Consider the following 17,440-nt stretch of genomic DNA (forward strand, 5'->3'; position numbering starts at 1 on the left):
GCGGCGGCGGCGCGCGCGGGGCTGCCGCTGCTGCGCCGCTGGAGGACGACTGTGGATGTGGGTGAGCGCGCGCGGGGTGAGCGCGCGCGTCCCTGCGTGTAAATGTCATCCAACTGTGGAAAACGAAGATCTGAGGCGAACACGAGCTAAAGGTAGCAGCTTAAAATAAACGAGCGCTTCTGCAGCAGGAAGCGAGGCTGCTGCGCTGCGCTGCGCGCGTCCCACGATCATCTGCTTCAGTCCTCGGTTCAATAATAGAATCAATAGCATTTTTTAGTTTTATTTTTTTTGTGTGACAGCAGCACAGCTTTACCGAAAAGACAAGCTCAATTCAGGTGAATGTTAAACTGTTCACATAGAAAAGCCCTTTTGCTTATAACTCTAGCTTTTATCAAGCCAAATGATTTTTATGCTCATGTATGTAAAAAATAAATAAAAATAAAAATCCCTCCACGTATCATAAAAGTTTGACTTCTTTTTGACTTTAATGTGGTGGATTTGATTTCCTGACAAAATGATCACAATTACATTTGTTTCTAATCTAAGACGGATCTAAATCCAGCGAGTTTCTCATCGGATCCTGCTTCCCTGCAGGATTACTGCAGGGAAGATATATATACTGAAGATATATAATAGTAATCTGACAAATTTACACTGGTCAAATTCAAAACAGCGCATGAAATATCCTACTGCCCAAAAACATACAGGGAATGTTTACGGAAAGGGAGGGGCGACAGGGAGGGGAGACCTGAACTTGAAATAACCAAAGGTTCCAACAAATATCAAAAGCCTGTTCATTCATTCATTCATTCATTCATTCATTCATTCACGTTTGTAATTTGAATCTGAAAACCCCCCTCACGTTTTGTTAATAAAGTACAGTAATAAAAACAAAATAATGATAATAATAATATGAATCTCAATATTCTCAATAGCTTCCGGTTCGTTCGCGCATCAGCGACTTTCAACCCGGAAGTAGTCGTCGCCACCGCGACGTACGAACAAACGGGAACGGGTTTGAAGACGCGCTCTGGGTCGTAGTTGGGTGAATAAAAAAGCTTTTATCCTCGTAGTACCTGTACTAGTAGTAGTAGTACCTGTAGTATTAGTAGTCGTATTAGTAGTACCTGTAGTAGTATTAGTAGTACCACCTATAGTACTAGTAGTAGTACCTGCAGTGGTATTAGTAGTAGTACCCGTAGTAGTATTAGTAGTCGTACCTGTACTAGTACTAGTATTAACAGTAGTACCTGCTGGCTGCGATGCCGAGGACTAAATCCTCCGTGGAGGTGCGGCAGGTGATCGGCGTTCTGTGCCGCCTGCTGGCCGCCACCGGGCTGGACCCGGTCCCCGAACCGGAGACCTTCAGGCGGGCTAAGTTCGGGGGCGGAGCCGAGGTGGTACGTTCCTTCATCTCACGTTCTTTATCTCTATGTTCTTCACTGCTGCCTGCAGGACGGACAGACGGACGGACGTCTCTCTAATAATCCGTTGATTTCCAGGAGGACCAGTTTTGGCAGCTGCTCGTCAGCGTCCTTCAGAAAGCCGGAATGATTTCCTGTGACGCTCGTGTGCAGTCCGGTGGAGGTGGGGGGGGGGGGGGGTCGTCCATTTGTAACCGTCCCTCCTTCGACGGCGGCGTTTCGTGGTCGGTAACTCTGGGAGGGGGTTGAAATGGTCTGATTGTGTTTCCTCCGTCTGTTGTTATTGATCAGAGCGTTGGAAGCCGGTCGCTGCGGGCCTCTGGCAGACCGGCTACCGTGCTGATTGGCTGTTTGAGGAGGAGGAGGAGGGAGGAGGGAGACCCGGAGGCAGGCGCCCCCTCCTGGCGCTGGGCTGGCTCCTCGCTACAGGCGCGCTGGAGAGGCTGCTGGCACGCCAAGTGGAGCGAGTGGACAAAACGCTTCTCACGCCGTCGCTCGTGGGTACTACCGGAGTACAACCACGTTCTGTTGGTAGCTCCACCTTGTGTTTATACCTGTGCACTGTTTCCCACGTCCCGCTCCCGGCTAGGTGGACCCGCCACAGTTTTCCACGGAGCTCCCGGTGAGCCCGGCGTCTCTCAGGAAACTGCAGTGGCTCGTGGGTCGTCTGCGAGCCCAGCAGCGGATCCTGCTGTCGGCGCTGGAGGAGCGAGCCCGAGCGCTGCACGCCGTGAGAGAACCGCCGTCCCAGACGGAGACACGTCTCCAAAGTATAACGAACAGGAACAGAAATAGGGCCGACAGGATAGAAGCGGTGGAACGGACGCTCTCGTTTGTGCACGTTGCTGTAGCAACCGAATGTTTCTGGAACTGTTGATTCAAGAAATCCAGATATAAAGTTCATATTCAATCATGAAACAAATGTTTTCCCAGGTTTTGTTTGCCAGCCTCCCCTCCTCCGATCACAGCGAAACACGGACACGGAAGGTACGTGTGTGTGTGTGTGTGTGTGTGTGTGTGTGCTGTAATTAAAATGAATATTTAATCATTTTGAGGGTCAGAAATTGTACACTCTAATTATATGTCAGAGAGGCCAGACTTTGATGGTTTGGACACGTCCAGAGGAGAGACGGGGACTATATAAGTAGAAGTTTTTTCTTTTTACGTTCCCGTCAGACTTTGGCGCCACCTATCTGGAGGTCGTGCGTGTGCGGCAGCTTCGTTACTAAATATTCAAACGTGTCGCAGAATTCAAATATTGACGTTCTGATGAATGTTGTCGCTTCGCAAATGTTCCGGATCCGTTCTGGTCTCAACGTTCGATCGCTTGCGTAGATTCCTACCGTGTGTGTGTGCAGGACCGTGTGTGTGTGTGTGTGTGTGTGTGCAGGACTGCGTGTGTGTGCAGCAGCTTTGCGACCTCCTCCAGGCCTATCTGCAGTGGAAACGGGAGGAGAAAGTCTTCTGGACCTGGATGGTGAGCTTTCCGGCTCCGTGGTTGAGGATTCGATGAAAATGCTCGTCTCCAGCCACGAAAAAATAATATGGTGTGTGTGTGTGTGTGTGTGTGTGTGTGTGCGCACAGGACAGCGTGGTGGACGGCGATTTGACAGATCCTGAAATTCAAAAGTCCACACTCGCGCCCGTCAGGAGTCAAAGAATGTGTCACCGTGGAAACCAGGGGTTGGAGGAACTCAACATGCTGCTGAGATGGCCTACGGGACAGGTGTGTGTTTCTCTCTTTCTCACTCACACACACACACACACACACACACACACACACACACACACACACACACACACACACACACACACACACACACACACACACACACACACACCAGCCCCGGTGAAGCCTCTGTAGTGTCATTCTGTCTGGTCTCTCTCTATTTTCCACAGAGGACAGGGAGACGGGATTCAGAACGCAGAGGAGCTGGAGGGGAGAGGCTGCTTGGAGAATCAAGCGCCTCTTCCCTTCCTCCCCTCCTCTCCTCTGTCCCAGCCCTGGCCCCCCCCCTCCGGGTCTACAGGGCCAAGCTTCGGACCGGGGGGCTTCGCAGCGGGCCTGGGTCTCCAGATGAGCTTCCATCATCTCAGGCTGTGCAGCTGCTGACTCAGGCAGAGGCTGCGCTGTTGGAGAGGCGGGACAAGCAGAGGCTGGCCAATCGGATGCAGCTTCAGGAGATGGTCAGCAGACTAGATACGTTGGTCTTGATTCCCCCTTAAGCTTCGTTGGTCAGCCGTCGGTAGAAACAGAACGGCCGCGTCACGTCGACTCGCCGGTTCTTCTGGCGTCTTCACACACGACGACGATCCCCGGATTTCTCCCGGATACTTGGTCAGCGCTTCAGAGGCTTGAATCCAGAATAGCGCGACGTGTCTCATGTGAGGAGTTCAAAACACAACGTCATCACATCAGTCGGTGCGTCCGCCTTGGAAAAACCATCCATGTGCAAACACCAGCTTCAAATGGGAGATCAAAGGAACTGGAATGTGTCCATTCTTACCAGCGTCTGTCTCTGGTGCTTCGTGGCTGCTCAGAATGGCACCGCTGGTGTGAACCGTTGAACCAGTGTCTGCGAAAAAGGTGGCCGAGGGATCGGGGATCGCTTTTTATTAGGAGAAATACTTCGTTTGGATGGAAAGCGCTATAAATGTAGAAATAAAGTTTGATTTTATTTACTACGAGTGCGTCTTCTCTTGGGATTCTGATGACATTTGATAAACACTCAATCATTCTGGCAGGATTCTAACTGAAGCGGATACCAATGATGTGAATATTACACATTTATGAGCCCTCGTGTTGTCTGAGTCAGGAGAAACTAAAATCATTGTAATATTTATTAGCAGTATTACAAAAACGGAGGGATTTTTATGAAAGTTGATCAAAGTTAATTTTTTTTATACAGATTTTAGAGTCACTTTTGAAGAATGAAAAGCAAATTTGGAGCAGATTTGAAAAGAATGCTTCGTATGTATTATCTGAAAGTGGAAAAAAAACATTTAAGAGCCGAATAAAAAGATTGTTGCAACTGAAAGTACCTCAAATATTATCTCTTTACATAAAACGTAGTATGTGAAGGAGAAAAGTCACTTATCCAGGATGACGATGAAAGTCCCTCTTCCCACCGGTCTTACGGAGCAGTTTCACGTCTGTGATGATGATGTCATAGCTCACCGCCTTGCACATGTCGTAGACGGTCAGCGCCGCCACCGACACGGCCGTCAGCGCCTCCATCTCGACGCCGGTCCGGCCCGTGCTGCGACACGTCGCCGTGACCAGCGCGGCGCTCTGCGCCTCGTCCAGCTCGAAGCTGACGGAGGTGTGATCCAAGCAGAGCGAGTGGCAGAGCGGGATGAGGGCCGAGGTCTGCTTGGAGGCCATGATGCCGGCCAGCTGCGCCACGGCCAGGGCGTCCCCCTTGGCCAGGCCGTTGTCGCGGAGCAGCCGGAAGGCGGCGGGGCCCAGCCTGACGGTGGCGCCGGCTGTGGCCGTGCGCTGCGTGGCACCTTTCCGTGCAACATCCACCATCGCGGCTCGGCCCTGGGCGTCCGTGTGCGTGAGGTGGGCGTCGGCGGGCTCGTCCGAGTTCATCCGATCGCGTTTGACGGCGGCGTCTTTCCTGGAGCTCTGACTGTGGCATAGCCTCACATGTTGAAGACAGATTTGATTCAGCGGCGTGCAAAGAGTCGCCATCCCCGGGATCCCGAGTGCGCGGCTCTTCCAAGCATTGTTTTCATTAACGTAGCTCTTATTTGTGCGCGTTTTAGAAGCGTGATTAGATGTGCTGCGCGTCCTAGCGTGGCGCCCCCCACGCTCTGAGCAGGAAGCTGTGCAGTCTGAAAGGGACAGGAAGACGTCTCCGCTCAGGAGGCCGACGAGAGGAGCTGCTGCTAGGGGGAACGTGTCGTTTGTAACCTGGCAGGCGCTGGAGAGTCTTTGGGGGGCGGCATCTGTCGGGGAAAGAGAACCGGCAAAAAGCATAAACCTTTAGCGAGTCATTGCTTTTCACAGATCAGACTCCGTAACTAGTGAGCGACCAGCATTTACCTCATTATTATCACATTATTATTATTATCATATTCACTATTCAGATCCATCTGCTTCCCTGAAACTAACCCAAACCCTAAACAGAGTAGAAACCAGAGCCAGCGGTTGTACGTACAGCAAATTCACCCACCGATGAGGATCATGGGCCTGTTCTTCATCTGGGAGATATTGAACATGCCTGAAGGTGCAAAACATGAACGCGTTACGTTTTTAATAGAGCTTAAGAATGCACCTGACAAATCGCGCGCCGTGCATGTAACGTGTGCGCGTCCTACCGGCATGCTGCCGCTTCTTCCTGCCCACGGCAGCGCCGATGATTTGCAGCAGCTCTTCCTCTGGTGCGCCGGATCGCAAGGCATCTCTGAGAGACACCTCGGAGCTCCCAAACAAACACACCTGGGAAGAGGCAGAGTGAGGCTCCGCCCACTAACGGTGCATTTTTAAAAGCACAACCGCTAACATCCGGAATGCTCTACATTTTGGAATTTCTAATTTCCTGCTTGGGTCAAAATGCACATCTGGATGCAGAGACTGTTTTCTTTTCAAAATAAAATGCGCTAAAGTGAATAATGTTTTTAAACGGAGCCGTAGATGGCTTCAACCCAGAGTGGCTGGCTAATATGTGAATCTAAATGCTAACGCATGCTACGTGAACATTAAACAAGACGAACAGCGCCCTGAAGCCTGGAGAAGGACTTCCCTCGCTTTACCTTAAGGTTGCCATCTGCTGTGATGCGTAAGCGGTTGCAGGAGCCACAGAAATGGTCAGACATGGAGGTGATGAAGCCCACCTGACCTCTGAAGCCCGGCACTTTAAATGTCTGTCAGGAGGCACAAAAGAGTGAAGGAGTTGGTATTGTGGCACTTCAGGCTTTCCCTCAGGCCCAAATATATCAGAGACAGTCACGCTGAGCGCAAACACGGCGTTAGCATCCTCCAGTTCCCAACAGCAGCCTATGAGAACCTGAGAAACGGAGTGCAGCTGGAGACACGGACCTTTGCGGTGTCTGTGTGTCCAGTTTGAAGTATTTCCAGGTCGGGCCACTGCTGCTTGATCTGGTCCAGCATCTCCTGGTAACTCACCATCTTCTTGAAGTTCCACTTGTTGCCTGCAGCGAGGAGGAGAGGCCGTGTGGGTTAGTCGAGTTGTAGCTCATCATAAGATACGGCGTCCGTCTTAAGAAATCATCGACCGGAGGAGAAGCGCATCAAAAGAAAAAAACATTTCTGCAAGCGAAATGGAACACATCCCATTTCCTTCAGAACGAATAGTGAGAAAAAATGGACATAAAGCTTAAAAAGAAGTGCTAAAACTTGACATTTGTACGTCTTTTAACAGGGGTCGGCAACCCACGGCCCAAGAGCCGCACGTGGCTTTTTCACCCTTCTGTTGTGGCTCACTGTGACTTTGGAAAATAAATAAATGAGTAGTTCCTAAACCTGGCCCAACCCCTCCTCAGGTTAGGGAAATACGGTTTATATCTGAAACAACGTAATGAATGGACAGGCGGTGCAATGTGGCTGTTGTAACCTCCCTGGGGGGGGCGGAGTCAGCACTCACCATCAAAGGGCATGTATTCGATGAAACGCACCTCCAGAGGCTTCTTCTCTGTCAGCGCCACAAAATCTAGCAGCTCGTCCTCGTTGACGCCTCGCATCACCACACAATTAACCTGCCGAGAGACGCACGCACACACACACACACACACACACACACACACACACACAATTACTGTGTGTCTGAACTGTACGCACCAACTATAGGAATCAGATCTACAGCCTATTCTCTGTCTTTTTCCACGACTGAAATCAAGACTAATCCTATCCCGGAAACGTCTCGATTAAAATGTTTATTAAGGGTGCGCACCTTTAAAGGAATATGAATATGAAGCGACTATGTCTTCCTTGATGTGTAAGAAGAATAAAATACCTTGACGGGGCTGTAACCCATTTCAATAGCCTTGTCAATTCCCTCCAGGACCTTGTGGAACCCTGGAAGAGAAAGAGTGAAGAGTGATCCATGCTTTCATTTCATGCGCACAAAAAAACATTAATGTAAGTATGTGTTAATGTGTTGTAATGAAATCCTGCAACATTCCACGCAGGCTATACTCTGCTAAATATTTCACACACAAAATATTGGGTGTTGTGGAGGAGGGCTGGATCCGTGTTCCGTTTTGATCCGTCTGATTTCAGGCTCCACCTCCCCAGAGCGCTACCCGGCATCCTCTTCTCCTCATGTGGTTTTAGAGTTTCCTAAAAAGGAACTCCGGGATTTGGTCTGTCAACGTTGAGTCACTGCAGAACCAAAACGTCCTTGTTTCTCAGGATAAAAATCACGACTTCACATCGAGACAAGGCTCCAGCCCGGACGGGCCCGGCGGCCACAGTTCCTACCGCTCCGGCTACCGATAACGTTTACCGCCTGTAGTCCAGGACAAGGACTCAGACGTGCGTTTGCTCTTCCCTGACTGTGTGGAGAACATCCTCCGCTCCCGCTGCAGAGCTTCAGTCGCCTCACGCCAGCCAACGCCGCGGGTCAAATGTGCTCCGTACCTTTCCGCCTGACTATGAACTCAAACTTAGCCGGGACCAGCGAGTCCAGGCTGACGTTAATCCGGTCCAGGCCCGCATCTTTGAGCTTGGGCAGGAGCCTGGCCAGGTTCATGCCGTTGGTTGTAACGGCAATTGTCTTCAGGCCCTCCAACTTCCTTAGCTCTGCTGCAGAGGAAGACGACAGAAAGGGACAAAGCGAGAGAGAGAGGGTGAGAGCCGGAGAGGAGCCGGAGAGCAGCGCCCATGAGCTAGCGGGCTCGGCCTGAATTATGAACGCGCGGCCCCTTCGGAGTGAAAAGCGGAAGCGGAACTAAAGACGGAAATCTTCACGTAAACGTCAAAGATTTATAATCGCAACGCCGAGAAATCAACGCGATTGAACCGTGACAAACGACGCTGAAAGATATAAGTCTCAACCTACTCCCGGCCATCGTTGAATAGTAGATAAAATAGAATACAATGAACAAGCACACGCTTCAAAGAAATCGATCTTTTCAAGTCATACTTTTAGGTTTCTATCTGTTGCATTTTTTACCATCGTGAGCAGAAAACCTCAACAAATTCACTGGATCAATATTCTGGATACTCTCCCGCCTTTAATCCGACTTCTCCGCTCCACCGAACCTCCTGAGCATCATGTGACACGACTGTAATCGCTAATCTACGGCCAAATCGCCGACAGGCGAGGATCCGTTCCCACCAACGCTGATCCCAGAACAGGGTTAGCCCGTCGGCGCGACATTAGATTACACACACAGCTGTAGGATAACGAATCGCTCCCTCTCCCACGTCTGCATCTAATCTCTAACGTGTGCAAAGACAAGAAGTTCTGATCCCGCCTCTCCGTAACCAATCAGGAATGCCCCCCCGGGAAACACGTCGATTATTGTCAGACACGCCTCCTCACAAAGCCCTTACAGACGATCTCCAGCACATCGGGCCTGATGAGGGGCTCCCCCCCGGTGAGACGAATCTTTTCCACCCCCTCCCGCACGAAGAGGCGAGACAGGGTCAGCACCTCGGCGGTGGACAGCAGCTGGCTCCGGGGCGTGAGCTTCACCCCCTCCTCGGGCATGCAGTACTGGCCTGAAGATGAAAGGGCAGGAAACTATTTACCTTTCGCTCTCAGTATTATCACACGTTTTCCCTACACACACACACACACGGTTGCATGGCAACCCCCCCCCCCCCCCCCCCCTTCACTCACAGCGCAGGTTGCATTTCTCGGTCAACGAGATGCGCAGGTAGCTGTGCATCCGACCGAAGCCGTCGGTCAGGAAGGCTGAGAAGGGCAACGTGCTAGCGTCCGTTAGCCTGGCCTGCAGAAAGAGACAGGAACGGAGCACATTTAACCAAGAGCCTTCAGGAAGTCAGTGACCTTTGACCTGTGGGGCACTGAACCCCGCACTGACGTCAGATGCTGTATAATAAATGCGTAAATGGTAAAGCAGTAACTTTACTCTCCAGGTAAAGTCCAGAGTACTCCAGCCTGTTATCCGGGTGAATATCTTTTTGCGTGACTGAAACGCACGCGCATCCCACGCACGCAGGGAAAACAAAAAGTGAAACTTATTTTTATTTTTATTTAACGTCGGAGATAAACATGACTTTAACGAAAATGCCGTCGTTTGCATTCATCTTTCCCCCGCAGACATTGAAGTCAGAGTTCAGGTAACTTTGCTGCCGTCATTCCTTCAGAACGACCTCTGTCGTCACTTCCTGTCTAGTGTCAGAGTTTTATCTCGCTTATCCCCTTTATTGAGTAACGCGAGCGAGCAACGTAACGAGCCGGTGACGGCGAACCCCTCCGTTACCTCATGCCTCGCAGGCGGCGTGTCCCTCGCTGTCAGAGGTGAGAGGTTCGAGTCCCCGCGCTCCAGTTCGCTTCTCTTGCGCGTCGCGCCGGAGTAGCGTCGCTGGATATTCGCGTTTGCGCATCTTAAAAATGTTCTTGAAGTTGCTCCGAGCAGCGAGCGGAACCACACGCGAGCAGGAGCCGCCATGGCTTCGGTTCGTGTCGGACTCGATCCCGCGATCGGTCCGTCTCACTTCAACGAGCGAGTCCAATAGCACGGGGGAGCGTCAACAAATCCCCTTTGGGGTGCGGAGCATGCCGGGTAGTGTAGTCTCTCTCTCTATCATCTATTCTCTCTCTCTCTCTCTCTCTCATCTATTATCTATCTAGTATCGCTCTCTCTATCTATCCATCTATCGCTTTCTCTCTCTATCAATCTATCTATCTATCGCTCTCTCTCTACCTATCTATCTCTTTATCTATCTATCTATCTATTACTCTCTCTCGCTAGATCTATCAATCTATCGCTCTTTCTCTCTGTCTATCTATCTATCACTCTCTCTCTCTATCAATCTATTGCTCTCTCTCTCTATCAATCTATCTATCGCTCTCTCTCTACCTACCTATCTCTTTATCTATCTATCTATCTATTACTCTCTATCTATCTATCACTCTCTCTCTCTATCTATCAATCTATTGCTCTCTCTCTGTCTATCTATCTATCACTCTCTCTCTCTCTCTCATCTATTATCTATCTAGTATCGCTCTCTCTATCTATCCATCTATCGCTCTCTCTCTCTATCAATCTATCTATCTATCGCTCTCTCTCTACCTACCTATCTCTTTATCTATCTATCTATCTATTACTCTCTATCTATCTATCACTCTCTCTCTCTATCTATCAATCTATTGCTCTCTCTCTGTCTATCTATCTATCACTCTCTCTCTCTCTCTCATCTATTATCTATCTAGTATCGCTCTCTCTATCTATCCATCTATCGCTCTCTCTCTCTATCAATCTATCTATCTATCGCTCTCTCTCTACCTACCTATCTCTTTATCTATCTATCTATCTATTACTCTCTCTCTCTATCTTTCAATCTATCGCTCTCTCTCTCTGTCTATCTATCTATCACTCTCTCGCTCTATCTATTGCTCTCTCTCTCTCTCTATCTGTCTATCCATCTATTGCAGGGGTCAGCAAACCACGGCTCCGGTGCCGCATGTGGCTCTTTCATCCCTCCCTGTGGCTTTAGAAAATAAATAATGAGTATTTAATTCAATGTATTTTATTTGAGTTCGTTCTGTAACTCTAAATTTGAAGATTATGGTGATCATAAATAATAAAAAATAAAACGTGTTACATTTTTTTGTCGCTCATAACATATATCACAACCATCGACGTATATCCGGTCACAACCGCCAAATTGCGCGCGATTTCTTGAATTTTTCTACCCCCAGGTAGGACAACTGTGGATAAATCTAAGAAAAGAAAAGTGTCTGAAGAAAGCAGAACGTTTAATGATACGTGGGCAGATTCGTTCGCCTTCACTGCTGACGAGACGGGTTTGCCGGTACGCTTAATATGGAATGGGAAGTTAGCAAACCACAAAAAGTCAAATGTCGCGAGACATTTCCAGAATAAACACACAGACTTTGCTCAAAAATATCCGGATGGAGATGAGAGAAAAAGAGCCGTTTCGGAATATAGATAGATACAGCATCTGTTGCCTTGATTATAAGGCTTATATAAGGCTTTTAATTTTTTGCGGCTCCAGACATATTTGTTTTTTTGGTCCAATATGGCTCTTTCAACATTTTGGGTTGCCGACCCCTGATCTATCGTTTATAGACAATTCAGCAAAGAAATAGAAGCGCAAATAATTATCTTTTTATTTATTCATCAGGAAATATATTTAGCATCAGGAATGGCAGTTAATCTAATATTAATTCATGGCTTATGATGGCAGAGATATAACAGATACCCGTATACTCTATTGCATTCAGTGTAACCAAACACAGTACTTCAGTAGTATTACGAGGTATTCACTCCCCAGCATTTCATACAAAAACACACTTTCCCCCCCATGGCAGCTTAACCACGCCTACTTTCATTGTTAGAGTTTTACATAATTTAACTGTGTAGTTCAGGTCCGTCATTGTGTTTCAGATATTTATGCATTTTAACACCAAATAGCTATTTGTTTGATTAAAAAGAAGCGTTCAGAATAGAACGTCAGTTATTTTCTAGCTAATAAATCCCCCCCCATAGTTATTAAAGTATTACACAATAATCGTATAATGATTTAATACAGAAGCGCAATCGTACAGTTTAAAATCAATCAGCGATGCAACCGAAGCTTCAGCCCGAACCGACTGTTTCAGTCTCAAGGCGTTAAGAGAACAGCGATACTCATTAACGGTGTGCTTAAAGTTCCAGATACTAGTAGATTCGGGTAGGATGTACCCATCGGAATGTGTCTAGCTGATCTCCAGCACATTGGTGTTGATGTAGAAGCAGATGTACGATAAGTACTCCTGCTGGCAGAGTCCTGGGATGTCGCTGCAAACCTGTCGGAGACAGGGAGGTGGGGAATTATTCCTTGTGTGCACGCAATGAACTTAGTGTCGATTTCATTTTCTGAGGCGTTTCTGACGGAGCTGTTGGAGACAGAAATGAGAGACGCTGTCCTGCAAGCATCTGTTTGCTATTTTGACCAAAGACTGTCTCAGATAGTTCATATTAGTTAACTTATAATCCCCACAAATAACAATCACCATCATCGTGTGTTTTCCCCTTGATGCTTCTGAACATTCAGCACTGTTGTCTCGCAGTGCCCTCATTAACCTTCTTTTAACAACCCTTTTTTCTTTAAATCACGACTAGATGGGGAGCGCTGCGGTATTTATCAATCAGAAACCAAAGCAGAGCTCCAAGGCGGGTGAATAGCAGATCCCCGTTTATCACAGAACACTTCATGAGAACGATGCTCATGTTGCTGCGTGTCAAAGATATCATGTACAGTAAACTGTTTGCTGACTGCTTTAGGCATAATGTCAAGAGTAAACTTAGTGAAATAACAAGTCCAATGTTTGCAGCAAAAAAATGACCCGAGGGTGAGCGCAGGTCTAAACGAACACAAAGAGTAATGGCGTTGATGTGACTGAGACACGTTCTCCTTCGCGGTTACGACCTACTACCCACTACGACCTACAGGCCCTTCTCTTGAATCTAAACGGCTTTATTTCCTGGTGAAGAGAGACGTTTCTGAAACCTTTCCCTCAACGCAAGCCGGCGGACCTTAAACGATCACAGATCTCGAGGCCCTCCTGGTCTGCAGATTTGAAAACGACCTGATTATAAATGACGTTTGCCTCTTACGTCCGCCTTGCTGGCGGTGCCGGTGGGGTCCAGATGCATGAACAGGGAGGAGAGTTCCTCTCTCAGCTTCTTCGAGTGCTTCCGGTCCGTCTGCAGCAGAAGAGCCTGGTAGTTCACCGGTATCCCGTACCTAAAGCGGGAGGCGTCGCCCTGAGCTCATCAAGCAGGAAAGGCTGAGAGGAAATGAGATCGCTCCTAGCGTCAGCGCTAACCTGAGGGTTGATTCCACAAACACCCGCAATGCTTTCAGGTGAATCCAGGCGATGAAGGCCTCACTGAAGTTCACCTTCAGCCAGCGTACGAAGACTCCCTGTGGAGGAAGCACACGTTTTCGGAACACGCTAACACACACACAGGGAGTATTCTACGTGCACGCGTGTTGGTTGACCCACATATTGCTCATTCTTGCGAGCATTAAGCTGCTTTCTCTCTTGCATCTTCTGATCCTCCAGCTCCCAGCAGTACTCGCGCACCTGGAACCTGCGTGGTTGCACGTGGTTGTAATGGACGCACACGCCTTTGATCGGTGGGATCGTTTCTGGCAAGCCGCCCTGCTTACCTCCTCTCTTTGGCGTTGACTTTAAACTGGGTCACAGCTTTTTTGAAAAGCGCCACTGAGAAAACGCCTCCTTCTTCATCCTCTGACAGCTTCCTGATGGTAACATGAAAGGGCGACAAAGAAGTCAGAGGTGGCGACGTGCAGCAACAGGTCAAACTGGAAAAGACAGAACAGCATCAGCTGCAATTACGGTCAGAATGACGCTGCCGCTATTGTTTTCAGCCAAACACGACCGGCGCCAGACGACTGAACACGCTAACGTTGTTTGCCTTCCTCAAAATGACCTCGGGTACCAAGCCCCAAGAACAGAGCAGATACAGAGAGAGAAGATCCGGGAATCGAACCACCAACCCTCTCAACCACCTGCGCCACCGTCGCCCCTACCCCTTTATATGTTTTTGGAAAATAACGTTTTAACATAATCCCAAAGCTGTAATTAGAGGCGGATGGGTCAAATGAAAGGTCGCCCCTTTAATAAAGGAAACATTGATTGTATAACAGCGCAAACAATTAGTGTGCCGTCCCTTTAAGAGAGAAGCCTCTGAACGTCATTGATTATTTAACTCTCGTGTTAATCACAGCTCTGTGGTTCTCTTCAGAATCTCTGCGCTTCATCAGGCTCGTCTAAATATATGTATTTCGGAATAGATAGATTTTGCTGCTTAAGCATCCCTCAGTATTTGCTGTGACTTTCCTGCATGCGTGGAATCAAGCAGAGTGACCTTTGCTTGGGGTCCTGAACCGGGTTTCGAGGGCACATCATTGTTGAGTTAAGACAGGGCATCAGGATAGCATCAGTGTTCCACACTGGTCTCAAACTAGCAACGACTCTTCCTGTTCTTGTGAAAATGACTCTTTGATCATCATTTTACGACAATTTTGGCAGTATTTTTTTCCTAGGTTCTCCTCAGTTGTCTAAAAAGACTTTTCTTTGAAGGGTAAAACGTACTTGTGTTTCTGAAGCATTCAGATATTAGCTTTAATGTAATTATTCGACAAACAGCATTTCCTTCTCTCACATTCCGATTGTAATGGAATACCTGCGCTTACTCAGCCTGACCTTTCGGATACTTTGTCTGTGTACTTGGACGGAGAGGAATTGAGAGCATGAACACAACTCACCTGCTCGACCGTGGAACGACGAGGTCGGACAGGGATTCGTAGGCCTTCTCCCACTGCAGGTAATTCCCTCTGTGACCAAAGCATTTACATTTGGAAGACGCACGGATGCGAGCGTTGAACGTAGAGCACCCTAAAAGTAAAGTGTTTCAGACCTGCTCACAAATACCAGCAGAGTCGTGAGGTACTCTGAGACCACCAGGTCATCCTTCCCCACGATGTCACTCAGGCTGCACGTTTGAAAAGCACCCCTGGAAAAGCAGGGAGCCCAGTTCAACATTTCATAGTTAATATTACCGCTAACTCTGTATCTGCGGCCACTCACTGTATTTTCTGCTGAGAGCTTTGCTGGCTTGATTTCAGGCTGCTGTACATCTTAGCTCGGGCTTTTAATTCCGTCTCCATCTGAGAAACCTCCTGCCACACGCAGAGGAGCAAGGAGTCCAAATCGTGCTCTCATTATTAATTTATTGAACCAGTATTCATATCTGTGCTTCTTGCAGGCACGTACAAAAATATATCAAAACAATGATTTCATTTCAATGCAAGCGGTCCAGTTTCCTCCACAGGGCGGCTGGGGGGGGCACCCTGAGAGACGCTGCTCCTCCGCATCGAGATGAGTCGGCCGAGGCGGCTCGGGAATCTGTTCTGGATTCCTCCTGGACGCCTCCCTGGGCAGGTGTTCCGGGGAAAACCCGGGAAAGACTGGAGAGACCGTGTCTCTCGGCAGTCCTGGATCGATGTCTCCTCTTCAGCATGTCCTTGTTTTATAACAGAGGGGGTTTGTGGGGGGGCTTCTTGCTGATAGATCAGCTTTACACAATGGTCTCCTTTGATCACAGTGGAGCTGATCGTTGGCCAAATCCTTTCCATTCTGGCTATTCTTCGATCTGTTGCAATAATAATCTCTCTGGTTTTGCTCATTTCAGATCATTTTATCAGTTTCTGCACTTCTTTACACCCCCCCCCCCCCATCAATCAATTTCTGGATTTGCATATCGTGAATGTTGGATCTGTTGGTTTTCTTACGTTGGACTGCTATTATTTTGAATACTATCTTGTTTTATATTGATTCTACAGCTTGCACCTTTTTGATGATGTCTGCCAGGGAGGAGGGGGGCGTCGTCGTGGGATACCTGGCTTTGTCCCACTGGAACCTGGTCACGTAGCTCATCGGGTCCACTGAGAGAAACACGAGATGCAGTGAGATAAATTCTAAACCATAAAGTGCACAGGTAAAACACAATAAATACGCACGGACAGTAATGCCATTGCACGACGGAGCATGACGGCCAAAGAAAGGAAACATGTCAAAGGTCGGAAGTCGAAGTTTTATGAGCAATATGTTGTAATATTATGATACCCCTCAGAGACGTGAGCGGAGCTTTATTGGGCGACAGGACGGGGCTCTGAGCCGCGCCGTGGGGTGCAAAGCGATCAGCGTTTAGTATCTCTGAAAGTGTGTGTGAGCAGTTGTGTGTGCACGTACGTATAGACGCGACTCCAGTCTGCTCTGCACAGTGTCAACAGAGAGCTGTTCACCTCACCTCCATTAATAAGACTATTTTCCAGCACTTTGTCCGTGGATTGCTGCGTCACGTCTCTCAGGCACAGGCCTGTGTTTCTGATCACACTGATACGACAACAGGAGGACAAAAATACACCAGGAATATTTAGAAGCCTATATTGAATATATATATTGGCTCCTTTGTGCTTCCTCGCAATTATTTTATGATGGAAAATGAGACTAGTGATCAGATTAGTTATTTATTCAAACCGAAACAAGCCTGGACTAAATAACAAGACGTGTGTGTGAGGTGCGATCCTCCATGGTAATTACAAACGCACCTTTGAGTCTGCGTGTCGAGCTTGTGCAGGTCGTCTGACAGGCTGAGCAGACTGTCCAGTATTCCGACCTGAAGCCACAGAAGCACAGTTAGCGTGAACGCGATAGTTTAACGGGCTAAACCGCGACTAAGTCGAGGATTCTGTCTCTGCAAGGACTTCTCAACTCGAAGAGCTAGCCCAGAGCCGTATAAAAAAAGGTTTCGCGGTTGAGTTCTTGACATGCTGCTATTAAAAGGCGACTCCTGCAGCGTCCAAGGTGAACACGGATCACTGCAGAGAGCAACCAGAGGCTTCCCTTCTTCACCAGAGGACACCCAAACACCATGGCCGTCTGCATGAACACAGAACTGCCATATGCAGCGCATTCTCCTCGCTGTTCTACTGGGAAAAACGAAGACTCTCCCACAACTAGGCGGCATGTCCTTGTTTGCTGCGTAGTTTAATTAAGTCCATCAAGTCCTTACCTGGGACAGATCAACTAGAACCCACCTTGAGATCCGGGATGGAGAACATGAAGCACGAGGCCAGGTTGGCTTTGGCGATGCTGTGCTTGAGTTTACCGACACTGGTTATGCTGTCCTTGTCCAGGGGGACAGAAATCAACCACATGTCTGTCATGTCTCCCGGTTCTTATTCACAAGGAGACCCCGAGGAAATGTCGTCAGCCAAGAGAGAGACTGTCGCCGAAGAAACATCCAGTAAAATA

General features: G+C 48.5%; 4 protein-coding genes across 4 annotated transcripts; 1 reads left to right on the forward strand and 3 right to left on the reverse strand.

Moving 5' to 3' along the window:
- The first annotated feature begins 1,254 nt into the window (after window positions 1-1,254).
- tedc1 (tubulin epsilon and delta complex 1) lies at window positions 1,255-4,516 on the forward strand. The gene is made up of 8 exons (XM_068751662.1): window positions 1,255-1,400; window positions 1,503-1,587; window positions 1,716-1,921; window positions 2,014-2,154; window positions 2,358-2,411; window positions 2,815-2,901; window positions 3,010-3,150; window positions 3,324-4,516. Exons 1-8 carry the CDS (start codon window positions 1,263-1,265, stop codon window positions 3,648-3,650), a joined length of 1,179 nt encoding a protein of 392 aa, XP_068607763.1. The 5' UTR covers window positions 1,255-1,262; the 3' UTR covers window positions 3,651-4,516.
- A 2-nt stretch (window positions 4,517-4,518) lies between these two features.
- Window positions 4,519-5,121, reverse strand: LOC137907677 (cyclic pyranopterin monophosphate synthase-like). The gene has a single exon (XM_068752034.1). The coding sequence runs from the start codon at window positions 5,119-5,121 to the stop codon at window positions 4,519-4,521; it is 603 nt and encodes a 200-aa protein (XP_068608135.1).
- Window positions 5,122-5,243: 122 nt separating this feature from the next.
- Window positions 5,244-10,058, reverse strand: LOC137907344 (molybdenum cofactor biosynthesis protein 1-like). The gene is made up of 11 exons (XM_068751661.1): window positions 9,846-10,058; window positions 9,239-9,350; window positions 8,950-9,117; window positions 8,032-8,196; window positions 7,406-7,467; window positions 7,037-7,148; window positions 6,472-6,584; window positions 6,186-6,296; window positions 5,751-5,871; window positions 5,591-5,653; window positions 5,244-5,378 (listed from the first exon to the last, which is right to left on the reverse strand). The coding sequence occupies exons 1-10, from the start codon at window positions 10,032-10,034 to the stop codon at window positions 5,598-5,600; spliced, it is 1,209 nt and encodes a 402-aa protein (XP_068607762.1). The 5' UTR covers window positions 10,035-10,058; the 3' UTR covers window positions 5,244-5,378; window positions 5,591-5,597.
- A 2,249-nt stretch (window positions 10,059-12,307) lies between these two features.
- LOC137907937 (V-type proton ATPase subunit C 1-B-like) lies at window positions 12,308-17,352 on the reverse strand. The gene is made up of 12 exons (XM_068752300.1): window positions 17,224-17,352; window positions 16,735-16,802; window positions 16,434-16,519; window positions 15,974-16,068; window positions 15,212-15,303; window positions 15,042-15,137; window positions 14,890-14,958; window positions 13,768-13,860; window positions 13,601-13,688; window positions 13,421-13,518; window positions 13,209-13,338; window positions 12,308-12,397 (listed from the first exon to the last, which is right to left on the reverse strand). The coding sequence occupies exons 1-12, from the start codon at window positions 17,350-17,352 to the stop codon at window positions 12,308-12,310; spliced, it is 1,134 nt and encodes a 377-aa protein (XP_068608401.1).
- Window positions 17,353-17,440: the final 88 nt, after the last annotated feature.

This window comes from Brachionichthys hirsutus, chromosome 18, assembly GCF_040956055.1.
Source record: "Brachionichthys hirsutus isolate HB-005 chromosome 18, CSIRO-AGI_Bhir_v1, whole genome shotgun sequence".
NCBI classification, from domain to species: Eukaryota; Metazoa; Chordata; class Actinopteri; order Lophiiformes; family Brachionichthyidae; genus Brachionichthys; species Brachionichthys hirsutus.

Bases quoted from the DNA above. Each gene is read 5' to 3' on its own strand.
- tedc1 (XM_068751662.1), top strand. From the start codon at position 1,263: ATGCCGAGGACTAAATCCTCCGTGGAGGTGCGGCAGGTGATCGGCGTT. The intron at 1,401-1,502 runs GTACGTTCCTTC...GTTGATTTCCAG, and splicing joins TCGGGGGCGGAGCCGAGGTG to GAGGACCAGTTTTGGCAGCT. The intron at 1,588-1,715 runs GTGGGGGGGGGG...GTTATTGATCAG, and splicing joins TCGTGTGCAGTCCGGTGGAG to AGCGTTGGAAGCCGGTCGCT.
- LOC137907677 (XM_068752034.1), bottom strand. From the start codon at position 5,121: ATGGCGACTCTTTGCACGCCGCTGAATCAAATCTGTCTTCAACATGTG.
- LOC137907344 (XM_068751661.1), bottom strand. From the start codon at position 10,034: ATGGCGGCTCCTGCTCGCGTGTGGTTCCGCTCGCTGCTCGGAGCAACT. The intron at 9,118-9,238 runs GTGAGTGAAGGG...TTTCATCTTCAG, and splicing joins CGAGAAATGCAACCTGCGCT to GCCAGTACTGCATGCCCGAG. The intron at 5,654-5,750 runs GTAGGACGCGCA...TTGCACCTTCAG, and splicing joins GAAGAAGCGGCAGCATGCCG to GCATGTTCAATATCTCCCAG.
- LOC137907937 (XM_068752300.1), bottom strand. From the start codon at position 17,352: ATGACAGACATGTGGTTGATTTCTGTCCCCCTGGACAAGGACAGCATA. The intron at 15,138-15,211 runs GTGAGTGGCCGC...CTGCTTTTCCAG, and splicing joins AGCTCTCAGCAGAAAATACA to GGGTGCTTTTCAAACGTGCA. The intron at 14,959-15,041 runs GTCTGAAACACT...CTTTGGTCACAG, and splicing joins CTGCTGGTATTTGTGAGCAG to AGGGAATTACCTGCAGTGGG.